The sequence below is a fragment of the Hermetia illucens genome, chromosome 2 (genome assembly GCF_905115235.1).
Source record: "Hermetia illucens chromosome 2, iHerIll2.2.curated.20191125, whole genome shotgun sequence".
In the NCBI taxonomy this organism is placed as follows: Eukaryota; Metazoa; Arthropoda; class Insecta; order Diptera; family Stratiomyidae; genus Hermetia; species Hermetia illucens.
Genome location: NC_051850.1, coordinates 3,861,586 through 3,886,328, shown reverse-complemented (window position 1 = coordinate 3,886,328; position 24,743 = coordinate 3,861,586). Strand labels below are relative to the sequence as shown.

At 45.2% G+C, this 24,743-nt stretch overlaps 1 protein-coding gene across 2 annotated transcripts in view; it reads left to right on the top strand.

The window, feature by feature from the left end:
* The first annotated feature begins 17,507 nt into the window (after positions 1-17,507).
* Positions 17,508-24,743, top strand: part of LOC119647627 (chitin deacetylase 1) — a 32,854-nt gene continuing 25,618 nt past the window's right edge. Inside the window, exon 1 of one of the 2 annotated variants that reach the window (XM_038048684.1) lies at positions 17,508-17,784. In XM_038048684.1, the coding sequence (XP_037904612.1) occupies positions 17,733-17,784 (52 nt within the window). In that variant the 5' untranslated portion in view covers positions 17,508-17,732. The remainder of the gene's footprint in view (positions 17,785-24,743) is intronic. The other variant, XM_038048682.1, reaches the window with a different exon arrangement.

Here is a 24,743-nt window from a genome sequence, read left to right as displayed (position 1 = left end):
ACTTTCCGAAGCCGGTATTAGTTTTCACATTGGTTGCAAAGGAGAAGAGTGCGACTCGTTCTCAGAAGCCACAAATTGCCCTTTCACCTCACAAAATCCCCACTCGCACCCTCATGAGGGTAGATGTTCAGTATTTCGATGCTGCTTGACCAAAGTCACGTTCATCAATTATTAAGACACAGCCAGCAACCTTCAATTAGACACAATGAGCCACCATTTTCCGCTCCTATAATCCTCTTTTCATGCAGCAGTACCACCTGAATTTCCAAGAAGGGTCTGTGCATACTACGCTGCTGCACAGCTCTTAATAGGCCTGCAATATCTGTGCATATTTCCAATGCAATCTTCAATATTTCAACAGCAACCAAATGACATGGGCCCGAAATTACTAATTTGCCCCCAATCAGCCATTATCAAATTTGCAAATTCGTGAAAATACCCAGGAGGTGTATTTCGCGCTCTTAAGTGTGCCTTGATAGGTTTTTTATTCATGCGTTTTTCAGCTTCTTCTTTTCTTCACTTTCTTCTAGCAAACTTGTGCGTTGCATTACCACCTCAGGGAAATTATTGAATAAGACGCACAGAAAACGAGTATTTGCATACTTGTTTATGCTAATTAAATTTTGACACATTTTGAAAGACTTTAAAAAAAATGTTGATATAATAAATAATATTGTTGTGTGTAGGGTAAGTGATTATGTAAATCATTTAAATTTTCCAATACGTCCCAATGAAACATGGCAGACCGGATATTGCATTTATATCATGCAAATTACCACTCAAGTAACTCAGATTTTGTAAGTTCTTCAATGGTTGCTTGGCTACTTTGTTGCTGACTCTGCTGGAACCGGGCCAGGCTCCCAGTTGCTGGAATCAAGTTCACAGCAAGAAGCAGGTTCCGTCATTCATGCCATTGGCAATTGGCTAAGTTGGTTTTGTTCACAAATGGATTACTTCCAATTCATTTTCATTCCAATTTAAGCTGGTGTCAGCCCTGGGTTAACCACAGGACTTTTAGTAGAATTGGATTTTTAAGAAAGTCAGTAGACTTGAAGGCTTTGGGGGCTGAAAATTATAGATCTATGCCAGCGTTTCATATCTCCTATTTTTCTTCAATCCATGAAGAACATGGGGGGTCGTCCAAATATGGTCTAATCAGGGATGGCAGAACCATGGCATTTCCAATGGCTTAGGCTCTTCAAGACAGGGAACCTTGGGTTCAGTTTGTTCTTGACCTCTCCAGACCTAGCTCCAAAAGATTTCACTATGCATGACTAACGCATCGTATCTCGTTACTAGTCAAGTTCAAACCTAAATTTTGAACCCCCTTACATGGCCACCATGCAAGAGTCAGAAAACGGCATTATTCATTACCACCCACTTGTCTAATAGTTTCCATCACGTCACGCCAGAAAAGCGAGAAGAAAAGGAACTGGGCGGTTGGTATGAACCTCGTGTGATTTATTCCATCCAAGTACTTACGTATGTGAAACAAAAGTGCATATTTCGTAACTGACACACTCGCCGAAGCCAGTATCACTTACGAATCCAGCACCAGCCAAGTCGGCATGACTGTGCTCAGAAATATTTGACCTATAATCAACGAAAACAACGATTTAGAGGTGCGGTCGTTGGCATATGACCTTCATCATCGATACCAACAATAATGACATCGAAAACTATAAACTTGTGCGTTAGATGTATCTTTTCTAGCCAACTCTAGTGATTATTGGTTCGAGTTTCTGACGGATCTGGCGAATACACGTAGCCCTGACCAAAATTTCTCTTTGGCTCGTATGTACCATAAAATCAACACAATAATACAATAATCAAATGAAAATAACGACAAATCAAATAATTGATTGATCGCCGATTCGTAAAATATCTTTTTGAAAGTGTGAAATTGCTTTTACTATGCAAGATTGATTTCAATGAAAATTGCATTGAAAGTGTGACTTTTTGATAGAAAATTGTTTAAATTGTGGGTGTTTGATTTCAGTTCAACTTTATTTTGATTGAAGGTTGTATAATAAAGCAATTACTCAGGGACTAATGGCTGAGGATGAGGGGCATTTTCGAGTTTTTCCTTCTCTAAAGTGAATACGGCACGGCATCTGTCCAGTTGATCGCAAAAATCATCAACCATGGTGGTAAATGCATAACTTGGATGGAACCTTGTTTTCCATACTAACATATTTTTTGAGGTCTGATGTGTTCCTACAGCATATCAGCGAAATAATGGTCGTTAATAGTCGTATTTTAGGAAAGAGGGTCTATGGGATCTGTTCGTGAAAGAAGTCCAAAAGACAAAGTAACCCGTTTTACATTTCTGCTTCTCAGCGACTCTACAATGTCCCAAGATGTCCTGAAAATATACCTACAAATAGGCGACCAAAGACTAGTACAGCTACCAGGTGGATTCACACCTACAATTAAGCACGGAACCTGGAGAACCACTGATGAACCAAAACCAACAACTCTACTATCAAAAGAAGCTCATTTTTGCCGAAAAACTACTGAGGGAGAAGAATGAAAGCGAGCCTCCTTCGCTTGAAAACGGGGCAAATTGTGCCAACTGGCCATCCAGTTTGAGGGTTGGCATAGGACTGACAACCCTTCCTGGAATAACTATTTATTACGAAACCACGAAACGAGCCTTGCACTGGATTGAATATGCAGCGACAGACTTGACTAAGAAAAACGACAAATAATTTGGGCATTTTTTTGTAGAACGTGTGTTCTCTATACAGAATAGGAGCTGCTAAACAGCTCCCAATAGGAGGTTGATATCACCGCAATGCATGAGATACACTTGTTTCCTATAGAAGCCAGCCAATACTGATAGATACAAGGCGCTTAAGCAAAGGCTGCTCACCGTGTTTGGCGTCACCGAAGACGAGAGGACGCACCAATTCTTCTTCGATCTGGAGCTGGACGGACAGCGCCCACCGCAATTCCTTCCGTGCTTTAGTCTTTGGTGAAATCGCTGTGGTTGGAATTAAGCCGCAACAGCACGTGATTTCACCCGGGCAACTCATCAAATGTGTGGCACGGCAAGCGCCCTCTGGCCTGAAATTGAGATTAGCAGCCAAGTTTGCTATTTTCACAGACGAATTAGCATCGCGGCGAGACGGTGCCACTCACCGTGTCCATTTCTGAAGCGGTAGTCGAAAAACGCATCGAACCACAAGCCGAGCAGGTGAAAACTAGTGGTTTCTTGAGGAATCGCCTGGAGGTCTATGACCTAACGTCGCGACTGAAGTTCCTAGTGGATACGGGCGCAGATGTTCCATCGTTCCAGCCTTCTTCGCATGCAATGCTCAGAAGGCGTCTTCGTACAAGTTGTTTGCAGCCAACGGAACCTCCATCAGCACGTATGGTACTCAAATCCTCACCCTCTCGCTGGGCCCTCACGTGTCCATTCCGCTAGCAGCTTTGCATCACCAAGCTGTCGCACCCAATCTTAGGCGTCGATTTTCTCAAGCATTTTGGACTACTCGTCGTCATAAAAAATCGGAAACTTTTGGACTTTGCCACACACGCCTCCACATTAGGTAAGGTCAGCCAACATGCCCACTAGACTGTATCGACTGTTAGCAGGTACTCCCCGTACTCGGCGTTGTTGAAGAATTTCCCAGGGTTTACGAACCCTGCGTTAAGCACAGCTGCCCCTACTGACGGCACAAGAGACTGGATCACGACCGTCGGCCCACCGGTATCAAATCGGTCTCGCACGCTTAACCATGAAAAGTTGAAAGTCGCGTTCCAGTTCATGATAAACAAAGGTTACTCCCGACCTTCCAGAAGCCCCCTACACCTCGTACCAAAGAAAGACGGTTCCTAGCGCCTGTGCGGACTCTATCGCCACCTCAATGCTGTGACCACCCCGGATAAACATCCGATGCGATACATCGAGGATGCCATCATGAACCTTGCTGGCAAACGTGTATATTCCAAAATCGACTTGTGGAAGTCCTTCCATCAAATACCCATCGCCGAAAGCGCACATGGATCACTTACGTCTTATTTTCGAATGTCTCACAAAGTTTGGTATCGTCATCAACGTTTCCAAATGCGTTTTCGGTGTGAACCAGGTGGTGTATCTCGGGCATGTTATTAGCGAAAAAGGTTCCTGGTCATCTACGCCTCGGGTAGATGCAATCCGTCAGGAACCTCCGACGATTCCTCGGGACCACTAACTTTTATCAACGCTTCGTGACATCACCACATCGTTGAAGCTAATATGGAAACGCTACGGTTCAGACAAGGAGATCGTCTGCGATGTGTCTCTTGGATATTTGCGCCCTTTCGTCCCCGCATTGTTATGCAGGAAGATATTCGACGTCTTCCATCTACCGGCGCATCCGAACGGCCGTTCCATGTGTAAAACCATCGCAAAAAAGTTCGTCTGGACTGGAATGAAAACGGACGTCACCATTTGGGCCCGTGCTTATATATCATGCTCGAAGATCCCTCGCCATTAAACAAACCCATTCAAGATATTTCCGGTACCGCGACCGATGATCTAGATATCGTAGAACCCTTGACTGTTTCACAAGGTTTCAGGTATTGTTTGACTGTATCGGCCGATTCTTTAGGTGGCCTAAGGCGATTTCAATAGCTGACCAGACTGTAGACTCCGTGGCAAAGGCCTTCTACTTGCGGCGTTCACCACCAGGGGCACGAGATTTTTGGCAACGTCGTACGTATTGACTAGTGGAGCTGAAGTAGCCATCCGGTTAACACCTAACCTACAGTTCGTTAAACTTGTTAAATTCTTTTTCGCTAAAATAAAACCGTTGTTGTTACTTTTTCAAGTGCTGAGTTTTGTCATCATTGGCGTATGCCATACCTAAGGACTCGAGAGCGCAATACCTTCCACGAGGCAATGAAACAAACCATCGAAGTCTGCATGAGAATCATGACTTTAGATTTCAACAGTCAAGCAGGGACAGAGCCCTTTTCAGACCATACATCAGCCCTCATAGCTTGTACAAATCAATTAGTGACATTGAATTGCGAATTATCCGATTAAAAATGTCACAAAAAATTGTTGTCGAAAGTACCTGGTTTGTGCAGAAAAAGACCCACAAACAAACTTGGGACTCTCCAGAAGAAAACAGTTTCAACCAAATTGACCAGATATGGTATTAATCGAACGATGCCACCTCCCAGTCGATATATGCTTGGATTATTATCTCGTTGGGATGATTATCCTGGCTAGAAACACGACCAGCAAGTCAAAGTGAGTACAGCGTTTCCCGATGTCACCACGTGGGGATTCTCTTCGGCCAGTTGGTTTGGTTCGGCCGACGGGGTTTTTGCCTCATTTTCCTTCCCGCCACTCTAAAGCACCAATCAAAGTGGCCAGACAACCTGTGGTACTCAGATCTCAATCTTGATGAGTGGTGCATTTCGTAACGTTGAAAGCAACGTCTTCAATTTTGTAAGTTGGGGCAATATGGTCGAGACTCTGGAAAAAGAGTGCTCACATTCCAAGCTATCGTTGGTAGATGAGCGATTTACTCTAGCAGGCCTGATAAGGGCAAGGAAAATGACGGTCTTTTCGGGGGTGGCTCGGGGATTTATTTAGTCTTCTGTATCTCGAGCTAGCCAACGAATCGTCTCGGTAATTTGCGCGCATCACATTGCGTAATTTGCACTGTCGTGCGGTACTTGCTAATGACCATGGTCCAGTGGGTCTTCTTCTATTGTTCTAAAGGGTGCGTTCAGCCCCACGGGTCCTCCACGGCGGGTTTAACGGCGTGGAGCTTTGCGGCGATTGTGAGAAGTGACAGTGGCGATTCTGAGGAGGCACACATGGTCCACGTAACCAACAAATATGGTACTAAGCCTGGGTTGTGTGCAATTACTAAATGGGAAGGCGATAATGCAGTCTTCCTCATTTGAGATCAGAGAGCTAAGCGTCTAAAATTCATCTCAACCCTCACTTCTTTCTTGCGAAGAAGAAAGAATATTAAATTTCCAATTTCTAAAACGAAGAGATACCCATTTCATATAAAGGTAAGGAAGGACACTCCACAGAATTCGGGCGGCACTACCTTTCAACATATAGGCAAAAAGGCTGTACATCCGGAGACTTCTGGAAGGCAGTCAAATACGAGACGTTAAGTCACACAACACCACAAATGACCAGTTTTATGGTATACTACCAAGAATAGGACAGGAAATTCTACTCTACAAGGTGGGAAAGGAAAATCGAGGCTAAGGAACACTCGCTTTTGAGGAAAAAGCGTGAAACCCTAAAGCTTGAAATACGAAGTCAAGTGTACGTGGAGCCTAGTTAGGAAAAATGTTGAGAAACTATTGTTTCTATATCCGGCACAACAAAACCCCTCCCACAACTTCCACTGATTCACGTAACCAGATCTTAGGAAATTTCGGACCTGAATCTAGGAAATGTTGAGCCCCACGTTGGGCGCCATTTTTTCATTATTTTGGGATAGCTCCACCCTTTTGATCGTCTTGGGCTACTCAGGATGGTTTTTGGACCATCGCAATCCCATTTGGTCATGAGAAATGGCCTCACGTTGGGCGCTACCCGGATTGCGTGGGGATAGGGGAAAAATCAATCGAAGATGTGATCCGTCCGTTCGATTGCGGCACTCGGGTCCGGACTTTTACGACTCCACGCGCGCGGTTAAGCGTTTTTTATTTTATTTTCAGGTTTAGTTCGCGTGTGTTTATTTCATTGGGTGCACGCGAATCTTCAAGTTTGAGTAATTTTTCGAGAACCACGCACCGCAAAGAAGACGCGAATTTTTCAGAAATGACATGTGGGGGATCGCAGTGCTCAAAGGACACGCCTGCATTCCCGAGCCTGGCTAGCACAGTCGTGTGCAAGTACGTGTCGACGGAGCACCTGAACACTTGAAATTTTGGTAATTCCACATTATTGGGTTATGGATCCTTCGGCATATGCTCTTTCCTCAAGGATGACTAGTATGTAACAGGGATTTCATTATACACATCTTTAGTAGAGATACACTGGTGCTCGTGGAAAGCTGATGCTATTGGTTTGGTAGATGAAAGTATTATAATTGTTACTCCTCTCTCAGAGCCAAGCCTGTCGTCTACCAAGACCGCTAGTGAGTGGAGATAGCCACACCCTGTACGAGTTGACCCTACTATTAACAAAATGCTACGGGTCTAGACTGGAGAGCCTAAAACACTTCTCTCAATCCAGGGTGTCATGAGAACCATTCCCACTGCATAGTTTGCAGTCGGGAATAACTGATGGTGTTCGAACGGAGCCTCACTGATACATGCTCGCCTCAGTGAGTAAGTTTGAACCTACCGTGCTACGGGGGCTATGTCATGGAGGACCTCCTAACCCTAAGTACACGTATAAAAAAAAGAAAACTACAACCAAACAAGCGGGACCCCGTACCGCACACAAACTGGCCAACCAGACACAGGCGCATCTCCGGGTGATTAAATCCAAACAGGGAGAAGTTCGAACGTCAAGCAATGGATCCAAGGTTAATAAACAACAAAATCTACTGTTCAAAAAGCAGGGACAAACAAAAGCAGCAAGCTGGGGACAATGTATCAGACGTCAGGAAGGAAACAGGCCTCAGTAGCACAGGCGCTAAATGGTACCTGCGTTATCTGAAGGAAGGCCTGAAACCAGAAGAGGCCCTTAAGAGGGACAGACCCAAGCATCTTTATCGGAGCCATGAAAGCGGGGAGCAGCGGAGATTAGACCACATGAGGAGAATGCTCCCAAAAACCCAAACCTGAACCCAATAGGGGAGAAACGGTCAAGGGCATTCGACTAGCCATAGCCAGAAACGTGTCCCGAGCAAATACTCACTTGTGTGGACCAGGAAACTATCGCAGACCTTCTTGTCAAGCAGATGTACAACGGAGTTACCACATAAACTATAGGTTTTGCAATATACCGGTGCACGTGAACAGAGAAAACCTGAGGAAAGATACTTCGAAGGAGATATCGGGTGGAAAAGTGAGTGTACCGGGAGCAGATTCGCGGTCCACAAAGCGGAAGCATGCAGGTATTTTGGGATTTCTCTAGGAAAAAACCAATAGCTTGCATCATCTTCTTTCAGAGCTCCTCCTTCTAATCGGCTGCGATGCCAACCCCTATCACGAAGTCTGGGAAGCAGCGACACCAATTGCAGAGCTGAGTACCGTTTTGAACTTATTCTTAGCAATAACTTGGAGATATATAACATAGGCAACACTATAACATTCGTGACATAACTATAGGGAATACTCTGATGAACGGGCTGGTCGGAAATTGGAGAGTGTCTGATGAGCCCTCAATGTCTGATCACAGAATAATCAGATTCGACATTAAGGGCAACTCCGAAATAAAAAGAATGATATCCCAATAGAACGGATTGAGGTTCCTATACAACGCATCTGAGCAACAACATAGTTAACCTTCAAAGGGGCAGTGACATCAGGATCGAACTGGAACTAAAAACAGTGATGGAAAACCTCAATACAGTCGTCATTGACGCACATGAGGCCAGCTTTCCGACTAAGACGGTTAAGTCTTCCCTGGTGGAATAGAAACCTAACCAGAAGCAGAGCAAAGGTACGAAATGCACTGGCTGCGTATTACAGCACGATCAGGGAAGCAGAATGAAACAGCTTCAGGGAGTTTTGTGAAGGGATCGAACAAACCACAGAAGCGACGAGACTATACAAAGCTGTAGACATAGATTTGGCAATATTTTCTGTCTGTCTAAAGAAGGGGATGAGACGTTTACCAAGAATGAGGAGGACTCAGGACTCATTTTCCGGAGTTTTGCTCCACGGCGCCAGGCGACAACATCCTGCCTGATACCCCAACAACGAATAAAAGGGGAAGAAAGGAGAACTGGAAACTAGCTATAGACGTATGCTCGGAAGCTAGGGTAAGGTGGACAGTGGGAACTTCTTAACCACTGGAATCACCCGGAGTAGATGACATCTTCCCAGCACTAATCAAGAAAGGCCTAGGAATCAACCTAGAGCCTCTCCTGAGGTTAGTAAGGGCCAGAATAGCCCTGGGATATATATCAAGCGTATGCAGACGAGCAAAAGTTGTCTTTATTCCGAAAGCGGGTAAAACGGATCCTTTTCACCCTAAATTTTTCAGACCAAGCGAGAGCTAACAAATACTGAAATACAGGTTCAGGGTAACCCGAGTGACATTGTTTTAGTCTGTGGGGGCAAATATGAAGATACCCTATGTGATAGAATCCAAACTGGATTGGATGACCAAAGAAATGAGTGTCCTGTACAATGCAAGACATATGGAGGGGCATGCACAGCGTAGAAATGCGGTAAGGTCAGAGTCGCTTGATCTCTGGCAACGCAGATGGGACGAGTCAACGAAAGGTCGGTGGACGCACAGGCTCATTCCCAACATTAGGGTGTGGCTTGAGCGAAAACATGGGGAGACCAACTACCACATTACCCAGTTCCTCATGGGACACAGTGGTTGCTACAGGCAGTATCTCTACCGCTTTGGGTTGGATGATTTTCCGAACTGTCCCAGATGCGATGGCATACCGGAGGATCCAGAGCATGTGATGTTTCACTGCCCAGGATTTGCGATGGAGAGAAGGAGCTTAAGCCAGGTGCTAGACAGGAGTGGGACCCCGGAGAGCTTGGTTACTGAGATGCTGGAGTCCGAGGAGAAATGGCTTTCGGTTGGTTCCGTAATCATCCAAATGCAAGAGGAGTTGCTGAAGGAACAAAGAAGGAGGAAAGCTGCAAATAGGAGAAAGATGAGTGCCTAAGAGCAAACCTACCCGGCGAAGTAATATCTCAATGGTGGTCCCGCGGGGCTGGGGCTGGAGAGACCGGGGGTGGTTTTTAGTGGGTGTGAATCCCACACGCGCCCGCAGTAGTTCCACCGTTCGGGCGGCGGAGCTGCGTCGGACGTGTCTTTCTAAGATTTTCCACCTCCGTGTACGCACAAAAAAAAAGGGTTAGATATTGTCTTCTATTTGTAGTTAGGTCTAAAATTGATAGACCAGTAGCTCACCCCAAACTAGGTAGCTTTGTACTGATGAAGGGAGGAAGTTGCTCCCGAAATATATATATACATAATAAAATAAAACTGCAGTTTGGAGTAAGCTACCGGTCTACCAATTCTAGATTAAGGGTTGTTAGTGATGCAGGAAGATGCGGCGGCACATCGGAGGCAAGAACCACGATTTCATTGCGGGTGGTGAAATCACCCCCGTGGGCGCACTGAACTGCCGTCGACGCAGTTCGCGGCTTGGCACAGAGGCGGTACACGATTCTTCCTTCTTCTGGTTTTGACCGCCGAGGAGGGCGGAAGCGTTTATCGTCTATCCATTTTTTGAATTAATTGATATTTAGTACAACAATACTTTGTAACAAAACCAAAGCCGATATAAATTTTGAAATTTTTTAAGTGAATTGACACCATTCCGCTTGTTCTTTAAGGGAAGAACCTTCACCGTGTTCACGGACCACCTTACTTTCAGGCTTAAACAGAAGCCCGACAAAGCCTCTCCTTCGGCAACTGAACCTATCAGCCAGTCTACTTCCGACATCCAACATGTGTCTGGAAGAGTCAACGCCGTTTCGGACTCTTTGCCTCGAATCTCGGAGGTGGCAGCCTCCGCCGCGGTCGATTATACGGCAATCGCCTTTCCTCTGCCAAACCTCAGACAAGGGACCTAGACCATTTATTTCGGCCGATTTTCGTAAAGCCTGCCGAAGGCCAATATTATTTAAGTGTAATTTTGCTGTGTTTCTAGCGATTTTTTGAAATTTATTATTTGAAATTATTAATTAATTATTATATTGATCGTACCACGTCGGTCAGTTGAAACCCAACTGACCATTGCGGTAGCCGCCCGAAACAATCTTACACTCAATTCGCATTTTCTACCACTTGGCTTTTCAGAGTACGAGAGCACATTGTCGTAAGTCTGGCAAGAGGGAGAGGAGGACTCTCCAGAGTCGCACAATCTTACTTTGCTTAGGCCCAGAATGTCCAGCTTATATCGTTGGAATTCCCGTTCAGGTTGGAGGAAGCGTAAATTCCGAGGACTTCCGCTACCGTTGTGGAGGAGCGTACGCAGATTCCAGAAACCAATCATACTCCGTTTTCGATAGCCGAAGGTTGTAGCCGTTGGGTCAATCTTTATCCGAGGCATTATTGACGTTTGGACAACAATAAAATTTCAAAATTTGCAGGTTGCTGGCCCACAAATTTTTATCCTTGCTACCGATACTCAAGGAATTAGATTCAGACGCACAGAATACCTGCCTTATTTGTTGCCCATTTCACTTCGTCGCATTAAAATCTTACCAGTCACAACCACTTATATCCCAACCATGCATGAACCACGCGTGACGTATGGCCAGAAAATTGCTAATCAATCTGAAAACATACGTTAGATATTGCATAGGAATATGAGGTGACAGTAATTAGTCGAAGGTGGACCACTACGCATAGTTTTGCATAATTATTCAAAACGTGCTAACTAAATTTATGACCTCTAGGCTTAACCGAACAGGGCGATGAAATTCAAAGATTATATAGAAGGAAAACTCTATAAGGAAATATCTTGTATGTACGTAACAAAAACCGGTAAATTTGTCAATGCAATTAACCTTTGGCATCAAATCTTAGATGATAAGGTCACGTTAAGTATCAAAAATATGATTTTAATATGGAAATCTTTTGTGAAAAGATAATTCTCTTGCAGAGATATGCCGACTGAAAAATTTGCAAAATATCTTTTTTTTTGAGGGAATTTGATGTTTGATGCGTTCAGGGAAGAAATAGATGATTTAATAAAGATAATTTTAGAGGATCTGATTTCAACTTTGCCATTAGTGTTGAGTGGCGAAAGTATGTCAATTTCGTCAATGGTGAAGTCCTAATTTATTCATGAGATTAACTGATGAGATTTCGTTGGTGAAGGACGATGCTGTCCTTGTTAGAAAGTTGTAGCTAATGATATCCAATCTTTTCTTTGATAAAGGGTTCAAAGTATCTTTTGGTATCTTTGGTATCTATGATTGTTCCAAGGGCATATAGCTCATAGGGGGTAGGGCTTAGAATTCTAGTTCAAATTAATCTCATATATAGTCTGTGTGGAGTTGCCAAATCTCCCATCAGGCGCGTCCCTTCGTGCGGATAAGGGAATGCTCGGCGAATGTGTGATGGCCGTGCACATGCGGGCATCCGGAGATGTGCGTGTATGGGCATGTTTATGCGCAGGCCAGGTAGGTGGGAAGTAAACGCCCACCCGTGGTTAAAAATTGGTTATGGGAAGGATACCCGGAAATAAAACCAAACATGGAGGAGCAGAAGAAGAATAAAGTTATGGTGCAGGGCTTCGGAAACCCAGTACCGGTGGTTTTTGGGAGTGAGCAAGCGGGCTCCCGGCCGTCGATATCCAACGACCGCAGTGCCTCAGTAGTGGGAACCTTGGCTGCTGTGGCATTGTTACAAGCGTACGGGAGGAACTTGAACTGGCTCCAGTGACGGACCTGTTCAGAAGGAGCTCGATTTTTCGCAGATCCCCTTCCACACGGGCACAAGCCCCCACGATCGCTACCCCAGTGGGAAGCGTATAGCAGGAAGAATCGCTGACGCCTGAGCGATGTTTTGGGCAATGATCAGTCTGGAGCTGCCTTTACTGCCCTCGGTTAAAAGATCATGGAGCTGTGTGAGTTTATAAAGGAGGACAGGAACATTCACCAAAATATAAGGTCCATAATAAGAGGCATTCGTTTGACGTACGGCAAGGCCCAGGATGAACGAGTAAGGAAGTCGCCGATTGGAAAAGTGAACCAGGCAGCTCAAGTAACGCCGGTTCAAAACACAAAAGGGGAGAAACCGGGGAAGAGGCTGCGCGAGAAGCTGAATGACTCAACAGGCCAGCAAACCCCGAAAAGAAAAAAGGAATCAACTCCCAAAAAGGCGGAGTTCATGAAAAGTACGTTTGAAGCTACCAGGGAAAATACTGCAGTGGCTACCTCGAGAAAAGGGATCGAACCTTCAAAGGCGAATGCGGAAGCTTGGGGAAAGGTAAAACCGCGGAAAAGAAATGATCGGAGGAAGATAAGACGGAAGGGAAGGGTCATACACCGACATTCTCAGGAAAGTGAAGGCAGGCTCCGAACTCACCAATTTGGGAGACAACGTCAGCCGCATTAGACGGTCCCAGAAGGGAGATCTTATGTTGGAGCGGACAAATTCTTAAGCCAAATCGGGAAGACTTTAGGGCAGCAGGGAACAGGTGGCGTTAAAACGGTGCTTTAGATGCCTTGGCTTTGGTCACATTGCGAAGTCATGCACTAGCCTAAATTACAGGTCAAAGCAATGCAGGAGATGCGGAGTGGAAGGCCATATCAGCAAGGACTGCGGAGCTGACCCAAATTGTCTACTGTGCAAAGGAAAGTAGGGTGTGGACTATCGGCACATTGCAGGCAGCAGCAGGTGCCCGGAATACAGGAGAGCCCTTAGTACAAATCGCAGATGAGGTTGATACAAATCAACCTCAACCACTGCGAGGCGGCGCAGGATTTACTCGCGCAAACCATCCGCGAGAAAAACATCGATGTGGCCATACTAAGTGAACGATACCGAAACCACGGTGGTAGCGTTTGGGTCAAAGACCAAACGAGCCAAGCAGCGCTGTGGACTTGTGGAGTAAAAGCCTTTGAGAAAATAATGGAGCACCCGGAGGAGGGCTTCATCATCACATCTACAGTTGCTATGCTCCACCCAGCGCTACACTCGTCGAGTATGAGCGGATGCTTGCTGCTCTTGTTTTGGATGCAAGAGGACGTTGGCCGATCATAATAGGAGGCGATTTCAATGCGTGGGCTCTTGAATGGGGTAGCCGGATAACTAATGTCAGGGGACGTGTTCTCCTCGAAGCATTCGCGGAGCTAGACGTGGTACTGGCGAATGTTGGGTCTTCGTACACTTTCCGGGGAAGGGGCCTGGGGTCTATAGTCGACCTGACATATGTGAGTGCCACTTTAGCCAGTAGAATCGCTTGGCATGTCAGTGAGGACTATACTCACAGCGACCACCAGGCAATCTGCATAGAGATCAAGGGCGGATCGAGCTCGAAAAAGAATTTTCGCAGAATGCCGAGTGGTATGCTTGGTTGGACAGTGAAAGTTTTCGAGGGGGACACGTTTTCCGCGGTGCTCAAATCCGACATATCCCTGACCGGTACGCCTGGAGAGAAAGCCACCCAGATCACTCGATGGGTGACTGAAGCATGCGATGCTACTATGCTCAGAAGGCGATTGCTCCCCAGTAGGCAACCCAACTACTGGTGGAACAACGAAATCGCAAGTTTGCGAGTCGCATGTTTTCGGGCAAGGAGGCTTGGCCAGAGGCTCAGGGGAAAACCTGGTGGCGACCTCCGAGAGGAGGCAGACAAGCAATTGCGTGGCCGCCTAAAGGAAGCCATTCGGAGGAGCAAAAAGAACTGCTTCAAACAGCTGTGCGACCATGCCGACATAAACCCTTGGGGCGAGGCTTACAGAGTGGTGATGAAAAGGCTGCGGAAATCACCCCAGGTGACCTGTCCGCGCCTCCTGAAACAGATTGTTACCGCTCTGTTCCCTCACCACGAAAATAGGGAAAGGCAAATTTTTGTCCAGCTAAATGACGGCATAATAACGCCTGTAACTGTGGAGGAGCTGCGGGAAATATGTGGTAGGTTCGGTGACAACAAAGCCCCAGGTTTGGATGGCATTCCCAACCAAGCTTTGAAACTGGCAGTGAAGACTAGGCTCGAGCTTTTCGCCAACACTTTCGAGGTGTGCCTAAAAGAAGGAATATTCCCTGCCTAGTGGAAACAGCAAAAGCTGGTGTTGCTTCCGAAGCCTGGCAAGCCACCTGGAAACCCATCGTCGTATCGTCCTATCTGCCTGTTGGATACGATGAGAAAGATGATGGAGAGAGTCATCTACAACAGACTCCTGCCCATCGTCGAAGCCAGCAATGGTTTGTCTGAACGCCAGTTTGGTTTCCGACGTGCCCACTCTACGGTGGACGCAATTGGCATGGTGGTAAACCTGGCAAAAGGTGCACTGATTTCTGGTGGCTGCTGTGCCGTGGTGGTGTTGGGTGTCAAAAATGCATTCAACTCGGCCAAGTGGAATAGAATTAAAGGGGCGTTGGCTGAGATAGGCGTCCCCGGATATTTAGCGAATTTGGAGGAAAACTACCTCTCAGAGAGGACTCTCTGGTACGGGACGGATGAGGGCCCCAAAGAGTACATTGTCACAGCCGGGATACCACAGGGATCGGTACTTGGTCCCCTGTTGTGGAATATCATGTATAATGAGGTGCTTGCTCTTCCCGTCCCAGAGGGGACTACGATCGTCGGCTTTGCTGATGGCCTAGCTCTGGTTGTTGCAGCAAAACACACAGAAGATGTGGAGGTTTACGCGACGGAAACAGTGGGAGCGGTAAAGTCCTGGCTAGAAAAGGCCGGGCTGATCTTGGCGGACGCGAAAACGGAAGCGGTCATAATAACGAACCGCAGAAAAAATAACACTGTAAAAGTGGAGGTCGGTGGACATACGGTCGTATCAAAGCCGGCTATCAAATACCTGGGGGTAATAATTGACACCTAATTGAGTTTTAGGGAGCACCTAGGGTATGCATGCCAAAAGGCAGCCAGTGCCACCACGGCACTTGCAAAAATGTTACTAAATATTAGTGGACCGAAACATTGCCGGAGGTTGGTGCTAGCCGGAGTGGTGCGCTCCATTCTGCTCTGCTCGTTGCCTGTGTGGGCAGAGGCGCTTGCAAACTCTCAGAGACGGAAGCAGGTGAACTCGATTTACCGGCGGATGGCTTTGAGGGTTTGCAGTGCTTTTAGAACCACATCAGATGAGACAGTATTGGTGGTGGCAGGCATGATTCCGGTTGACGTTCTGGCCAAAGAAATGAGTGTTCTGTACAATGCAAGACGTATGGAGGGGCATGCACAGCTTAGAAATGCGGCAAGGTCAGAGTCGCTTGATCTATGGCAACGGAGATGGGACGAGTCTACGAAAGGTCGGTGGATGCACAGGCTCATTCCCAACATTAGGGTGCGGCTTGAGCGAAAACATGGGGAGACCAACTACTACATTACCTAGTTCCTCACGGGACACGGTGGTTGCTACAGGCAGTATCTGCACCGCTTTGGGTTGGATGATTCTCCGAACTGTCCCAGATGCAATGGCATCCCGGAAGATCCAGAGCATATGATGTTTCACTGCCCACGATTTGCGATGGAGAGAAGGAGCTTAAACCAGGTGCTGGGCAGGAGCGGGACCCCGGAGAGCTTAGTTACTGAGATGCTGGAGTCCGAGGACAAGTGGCTTGCGGTTGGCTCCGCAATCATCCATATGCAGGAGGAGTTGCTGAAGGAACAAAGAAGGAGGAAAGCTGCAAATAGGAGAAGGATGAGTGCCTAAGCGCAAACCTACCCCGCGAAGTAATACCTTAATGGTGGTCCCGCGGGGCTGGGGCTGGACAGACTGGGGGTGGTTTTTAGTGGGTGTGAATCCCACACGCGCCCGCTGTAGTTCCGGCGTTCGAGCGGCGGATGTGTCTTTCTAGGATTTTCCACCTCCGTGTACGCACAAAAAAAAAAATCATATATAGATGGATGTATCTTAAGTAACTCTGGGTGTATCTTTAGTAACTCTGGATGTATCTTTAGTAACTTTAACTTCGAATACAAGGAATTATTGCCATAAATATGTAAATGTGTAATCCATCTTACCCAAATGCTCATGTTCAGATAATTCTATGCAAATCCCAAGCAAGTGTTGCGTTTTTCATGGAATTTCTTTCGATCTGTTGCATCTTTTTGGTATCCATCAACTTCAGATACGAGGAAAAAAAAGTTTTCTTTGCCGGTCTGGCTGAAATTATCTTCGACATACGTTCAATGCATGTCGCTTCTCAGTTCAGCCAATTTGGGGGTCCCCACTTCCTTGATAATTCCCCAATTCGCTAAAATCTTCAATGTGAGCCCCGTCACCACCACCGCCATCACTACCACCCACTACTGCTACCTCTGGGACAACATCTCGCGAAGCTTGCCCCGACTTCGGCTGTTACTTCTACCATCGTTGTTGTTGTTGTTGTTGTTGCTGTTGGCGATGTTGGTGTTGCTTCTACCATTCCTCGGTATTTCTTGCACTCTTGCTTGGTGCGAAAATGTGGAGGAAAAGATACGCAACAACAACATATACGAAAATTTCCAGTCAAACAGCATTCTGTATTCAATATGTAAGAGGTGACAAGTTTGTTACGTTTTTTTTTTATTGTTTTCTGGCCGATGTCGCCGCCACCAGAAGCAAGTGTTGGTTGGTAGTAAGAAAAGATGGTTAAAAATGGGTAGTAGAGGCTTCGAGTGGGTACAAGAGAAAAAAACGAAACTAATTCAACAGAAACCCGTACGGAGCCCCACCATGCCAGTGAAAGTCTTAATAAATAGGACCCAGACGCGGTAGCCAACACCTAGTGTAAGAGTGGCTGTGTTTTAAAATACTGCTTGCGCACTGGATTTTCTAGACACAGTTTCGCAGCTACAGCAGCACATGCCGTACTAGCTGTGATTTTTTTTTCTTTTATTTGGAAGATAATTCAGCAAAAAAAGGATAATAAGTGTAGTTTGATCAAGTTGGAAACAAAAATCCTTTTCGTAGAGCTTCTGTAACACATTCGCATCAATATGGCGCGTGTGTTGCAAATTGTTGGCGTTACTGTTCTTTGTATCGCGATTGGTAAGTAATTTAATTAAAAAAAATAATAGTTATTGAAAATGTGCAAAGTGAAGTCAATCAACGAATCAAATCTGTGCTTCGAAAAAAAGTGATCCTTCTCGGTAACTCGCAATCAAATCGGATACTGGGACCAACCAAGCGAACCCGCTGAACCTTACACCCTCACGGATGCGAGGAGTTCTTTGGTCCTATCCGGAATAGTGTGGTCAGTCAATGGTGTGGTTCGAACTGAAAATCCATCCCCAGGATCAGAAGACCTTGTCCATGAGTGGCTTGCCAGATTCCGAACATGTCTAGTCCAAGACTATTCGAAAGTGTCCACGTAGAAAAGAAATTCATGCATAAATTAAGTGGAGTACCTCAAGGCTGACAAGTACGGTCACCATTGCTTCTTTTTAACGCTGAGATTGCTTGGTTGTCGCTCAGGTGGAATACTACTCACACGTCGATATACATATATAAATAAAAGTGTCGTAGATTTCATATTGTGCTTGAGAAGCAGCGAACGACTCCAACGTTGCAATTAATAATGATGAAGCCATCAAGGATACTTACGAGAGCTTTTAGGCATACCTCAATATTCTACTATTTTTTGCCACATTTTTTGTTCTCCATATTTATTTCGCCTTAGTGTGATGCGAGGTGTTTATTCTACAGAAGTGGGACTTGTAGTTTTTTTTTAGAATACAGTCTCTTCTCGATATAACACTAGAATGAAGTGATGATGAGTGGTTGCGCTGAATGGCCTATTACTTTGCTAAAGGTGGCGAGATTATAAAGAGAAAACCTTGACACATTCGCTTGACTCCTCAATCTATTCAAATGGCATTTGCGGTTTAAGATTTTGTTGTTCCACTGTGTCCTTACAGTGCTGATTTTTCACAACCATTACACTCGCTTACCTGACACTGGAAAATGAGGTCATGGCTAACACTAAGTAATTCAGCTGAGGAAGCTAGTTCTCTCCCTAGATTACCTATGACTTTATTTTACATCGTCCTTCCTCAGAGAAGACATGGAACTGCAGCATCTCTAGTGTCCCAGGTACTGCGTTGTCAGGGACCTGACCTTGCTTTATAAACCTCATCCATAGACACCCGATTGCGGTTTGTTGCTAACACTGGTAATTTTAGGGCGTTCATGTATAGCCTGTATCCTTTGGCTTATTTTTTCTACACTCCTACACTTTGTGTATGGCGCCCATTGTCCCTCGCTTGTAATCCAGGGGGGACAATTTCAACCCTGGTTTCGTAGAAGTGGTAGAATTAAGATTCTTATCGCGTTATGCAGGGGCAACCACTCACTTTTCAATGTCTGGTCTTTTCTAAGAGTTATCGTTAAGAAGGTATCCCTCTTTCATAAAATTTATATTCAGCATTTTACATCTGTTTTCCAGGTCAATATTTTCTCATTCCTTCTGTCATCCTTTTTTTTTTGTATAACGAAGAATTCATTCACTTGCCTAGCTCCGGAAAATGAGGTCATAGATGACACTAAGTAATTCAGCTGAGGAAGCATCCCGCATCCTCTGGCTTATGTTTTCTACACTCCTCTCTGTATGTGTATGACGTCCATTGACCGTAACCTCTACACATAACTGAAGATTGCCCATCCCTTGTAATCCAGGGGGGACAATTTCAACTCTGGTTTTTGAGAAGTACATAGTAGAATTATGATCCTTATCGGGTTATGTCAAGGGGAACTATTCACTTTTCAATGTTTGGTCTTTCCTAAGAGTTATCGTTATCTTTAAGAAGGTATCCCTCTTTCATAAAATCTATTTAGCAGCTTACACCTGCTTTACAGGTCCATATTTTGCCATTCCTCCTGTCACTCCTTTTTCTTGTATAACAAACAATTCATACGAATACGGGGGTCGTTTGACAAGTCCTTTCAAAAATAAAAACTGTTAAATTGTTTGGGGTAAACCTCTTTTACATAGTCTCCTTTTAGGCTTATATGCTTCGTCCAACGCTGCTTTAGTTTGATGAATCCTTCCGAATAATAGGGTTTGTTCAAGTCATTCGTTTCTGCATTCGCTTGAATAAAATCTTTTTCACGCCAGCCATTTCTTCAAATTTGAAATTTGAAACCAAATAGTAGTCCAAGGGACCCAAGTCTGAGTTTGTGAAACGAGTTGGAATCCTGTCTCCATTAATTTTGTGACCACAACTGCTGACAGGTGGGCTCTTGCGTTGTCGTGATGGAAAAGGACATTTTTTGTGGGCCAATTGTGGGCGTTTTTCTTGCAGCTCGGCTTTCAAACGGTTCTATAACAATGAATAATATGCACCTCTAATAGTTGTACCCTCTTTCAGATAGTCGATGACCTTCATCCTATTCCTTGTGAATCCCAAAAGACCGTCGACATAATCTTTCCGGTCGGTGGAAGTGTCTTCGCCTTTTTTTGGCGGAGATTCCCTCTTAATGACCCACTGTTTAGATTGTTCCTTGGTCTCAGGAGTGTACTGGTGGATCCAAGTTTCATTGGACATTGACGACGGGTTCTTCTGGAACAGCTGCAAGCCGTCCTCGCAACATTTCACACGATTTTTGGTCAAGCGTGAGCAATCGCGGCAATCATCTTGCGGCTAGTCTTTCCTTGTCCAAGTGTGTATCCAAAATATTATGTAGTCGTTCACTCGAGATGTCCACAGCGCTGACAATCTCAGGCACCTTCAATCTTGTCATCCATCATCGTATCATGGATTTTTTCAATGACTTTTTAAGTAGTAACCTCAACAGGGTATGCAGAACGATCAGCGTCACTTGCGCCCATATGAACACTCCGAAAATTTCGAAACCACTCATAAACTGCTTTAATCGAAGATGCATAGTCACCATAGTGTTTATCTAGCTTCTCTTTAGTCTCCTGGGGCGTTTTCATCATCATCCACGGCGGAACAACTGGTGTCCGGTCTAGGCGTGCCTTAGTAATTAACTCCAGATAACCCGTTTTGCACCGAGGTCGACCAATTCGATATCCCTAAAAGCTATCTGGCATTCTGACCTACGCCATCGCTCCATCTCAGACAGGCTGTGCCTCGTCTTATTTTTCTACCGTCGATATTGCCCTTATAGACTTTCCGGGCTGGAAGGGTCAACCACGGTAACCTATTGAGCCGGATTTTATCCACAACCAGACGGTCGTGGTACCCCTCATAGATTTTGTCCTTATGTAGGTTAAGAATCGTCCATTCTCATGTCGGGTCAGCAGTGCCATTTCTTTGACTATGCACGGACTTTCCAAACGGCCCTCGTATGTTTGGATATGTTAAAAATTTGGGATGACTTGATTATTTCTGGAGATTTAAGTTCCAAACTTTTTTTAAGAACAGATCTCCAAAAGTCAGTGACTGGTATCCTAAGCTTGTTAGCTCACTTTTCCTCAATACTTTCTCTAAAAAGTTGACTAACGATTTCGGGGGACGGGACTCCCAGCATCCTCAACCAAACAACAACTTTCTCTTCTTTTTTCAAAAACGATTCAAGGTTACTTAGCTGCTTCCCTCAAAAGTGTCAAACTAGTCACAAGACCATAACTTTTGGGTAAAAACTGGTGGTTTGGAGACAATTTCATAGCCCTCGTTTCCAGAACTACATTTATTAATTCAGATACTTTCCAAAGCAGCTTCTCCGCCTTGTAGGCAGAGATACCTTGGAGGTCTCCAAAGAATTATGTATCTAATGTCTGCAGCCTGATTCTAGCTAGAACTGGTAAATCATGAAGAAAATACCTGAGGTTTTCTTCCTCTTGTCCACGACTTTGGCAATGCAAAATGTAGGTAAGCTGTGTCTGGCGGGATGGTCCCTCTACAGGTCAGCGCCCTGTCTAGATGGCCATAATCCTGTAAGCATTTGTACGCGTCTGGGCCAAAAACTATCACTGTCAGGACTTGTTGTAAGAGCAAAACAGTGCCCTACTCGTAGACCACTCTGGGATTCCATTGCATAGTATACCTAGCAATAGTGTTATCGTCCCTTCTTAAATAAAAAGAAGTCTATCCATTGTCACCTCTCCCTTCTAATCAACAAATTTACCGGCATTCCTAGATAGCATTCCTTTACAGAGAGAGAGTGTTAGAACGAAACAGACCCAACTTGATGCTGGTATTCAGATATTTGCGTTTTCATATTTTAAATAAAATAGCAAAGACCGAGCTGGTGTCGTGCAAATTGGATTCGGTGCCACCGTCATCAAAAACAAGAGCAATTTGGTCAAGGTCCTAGACTCGGTGAAAGGGGCAAATAGATGTCATCAAAATAGTCCAGGTTGGATGGAACAAAGATGACTTGGTCTTTTGGACTCCTCCATGCTATTTATTAAAAGCAGCATTTAGAACCGATAACAAAAAGGAGTAATATCGGCAACATGATTTAACCTTGCGGGATTCCATTTTCGACCTCACATTCCTCTGAGATTTTATCTCAGTGCAGCATAGGACACTTCGTTCCAACATACTCGCATGTCGTTCTGTTAATAGCTATCATATAAGCTTCTTCAGAGTGTTCCCCACCTGAGCAGAGCATTCCAGATACACTTTCTGTTGCTGTTGAAAGTTTCTAGAAATCTGTGAAGAGCAGATGAAGCAGGATTTTGAACTCACCGCTTGCTCCGAAATGATCCGCAAGGACAATGCAGCCAGCTCCTTGGGGACTTTATTTTCGAGATGTTGTTTCTTGATGCGTTCCAGAATAATATTAGATATTATCTCTGCAACGGTAGGGAGTGCACAAATACCTCTCCAATTGCGGTCCTGAAGATAGGCTCCTTTTTGGGAATCTGAACAATCTTCTCCTTCTTCCACTCTCCGGGAAATGTCCCATATTCCCAGGATTGACGGATGACTGGGAGCAAGTAAGATGTCAAGTTCAGTAGCCTTGTTGGTTTCACTTCTGTTTTGAGGAAAAGCCGGTTTCCGTGTGTTAAGGTGATTAACCCTTTCATCCGTGTGAGGGTAAGTCCTGGTGATTTTACGTGACTAACGGTCGTTTAAACCTTACCCCATGGTCTTCTTAAGACTCAGAATGGTTTTGTGACCACAATCGGAGCTCCGATATCACAAGCAACAACGGTGTCAATCTATATTGAGTGCCTGACTCAGCATTCATACTGGTCTATGCAAGATCTCTGTCGAAATAAGGAGGATGGCTACCGAGTTGTAAGGGCGACTCCAATTTTGAGGCCCGAAGGTTTCTTATTCGCCTGGACGTAACTTGAACCCCCATTAAACTTCTATTAAGGGGCCAACCGCTAATAGTAATCGGATGAAAACACATATCCCCCGAATTCTCCTGAGATATGTGAATTCAGAGGGCTACGCCGATTCTCATGGTACTAGACAACCACTGGTGAGGTTTCAGCCACTTTATATGAGAATTTATGCAGACTCGAGTCTGATCACCCTAGCTAAGCCTTAAAACGTTCGCCTTCTCCATTACGACCAGCAATTCAATGTGAAAATACCATTTCCTGATGCGGAACGTCGAGGTTCTTGTCAGAAACTTGATGTTGATTCAGACGACAGATTTGCTTCCCCGCCTACCTCCTCGCCATCTCAGAGCACCGATCCTCATGGGGTGGTATTTCACCGGATAACATATGGTTGAAAACCGCTGTGAAATGCTCGCTCAATCTCTTAGAATGCCCATCATTGGGGTTGAGGAGTGAGCAGTTGGCTTCACTGTTTAGATCATCGAAAAACTTGCGATCAGCTATAAATCTTTTCGTGATTCTGGTATACGTTTCTTAGGTCATTGTTATTTGAGAAACCGCAATAATGAATTCCTTTTTGCCATGGCCCATGCTACGCTGCACGTTCCTAGATTCACCGCGTTAGCGGAGCTAAAAAGGGATCACGTTTGTGACCACTCCCAGCGGTAAAAGGGACACTTTAATCCATATGCTCGTCGATCCGCTTCCAAGCTTCCAGCATGCGACGACGTTCCTTCGGGGAAAGGCCAAACCCTACTTACTTACGCCAAAGAATGGAATATTTTTGATGACGGTCCAGGATATCTGCCGTTTGGTCGGCAGCTTAGTTTCCCTACTTTTGAATAGCAGTGGATCAGGAAGGCGAACTATGTTGAGTTCAGATAGTCAAAGTCCTTCCCGAAGAGTGTTATTTTGTCGCCTCAACAGCAATTTTCGTTTCAATATTAGGGAGCTGGCTCGCTTTCATTGTAAAAAGTCAATTTTAATGAACACTCAATCGAGGTCCTACTCAGGGAAGTGACGTAGTTTCTTATTCTCCTAATTTCTTAATGAAAGTTTAATCAGGGTGACAGGGTGGTTCCACGAACTTTGTATCCACTTATATATGGGCTTGGATGACTTCTGAGAATGGATCCCTAAAATAAACGACCACTTCCTAGTCTGCCAACCCCCCAATTCCCACACCCCTTCTTCCAACGTATGTTAAGTCTGGGGCCTGCTTTGGGGGCATTCGGTAAGTGGTTTCGATAAAAAGTCTCCCTGGAAAATTTTTTGATGGAAGACGTAGACTTCCTCTGCTGTCACATCTTTTATCCAGGATATCATAACCATTATGCCGCTTATGAGAGCTATGATTAGGGTTTGAAATGCGGCTTCTCTACTCCGTGGAAACTTCAATAGAGTTTTCAGCTTTCTGGGACTAGTAAGCTCCTGGAAGAGAAAATGACCAACAAGGGTTGCCCACAGGGGTTCATACTAGGAAGTTTGTGGAAACTGGTGTTTGACGGGCTAATAAATAGATTATCCGACATTGCAGCGCAGATTACTCCGACTGCATATGCGGATGACATCCTCATCCTCATTGAGGGCAGGAGTCGATTACACCACCACGGAATACGTTAAGACCTGGTGCAAGAAAATGAAGCTGAAGCTCTTGGCGAATAAAACGGAGGCAATCCTGTTGAAGGGAAAATTGGCCAGAAGGCCTACATTAAGGATCCAGGGTAATATGATACGAGTCTAT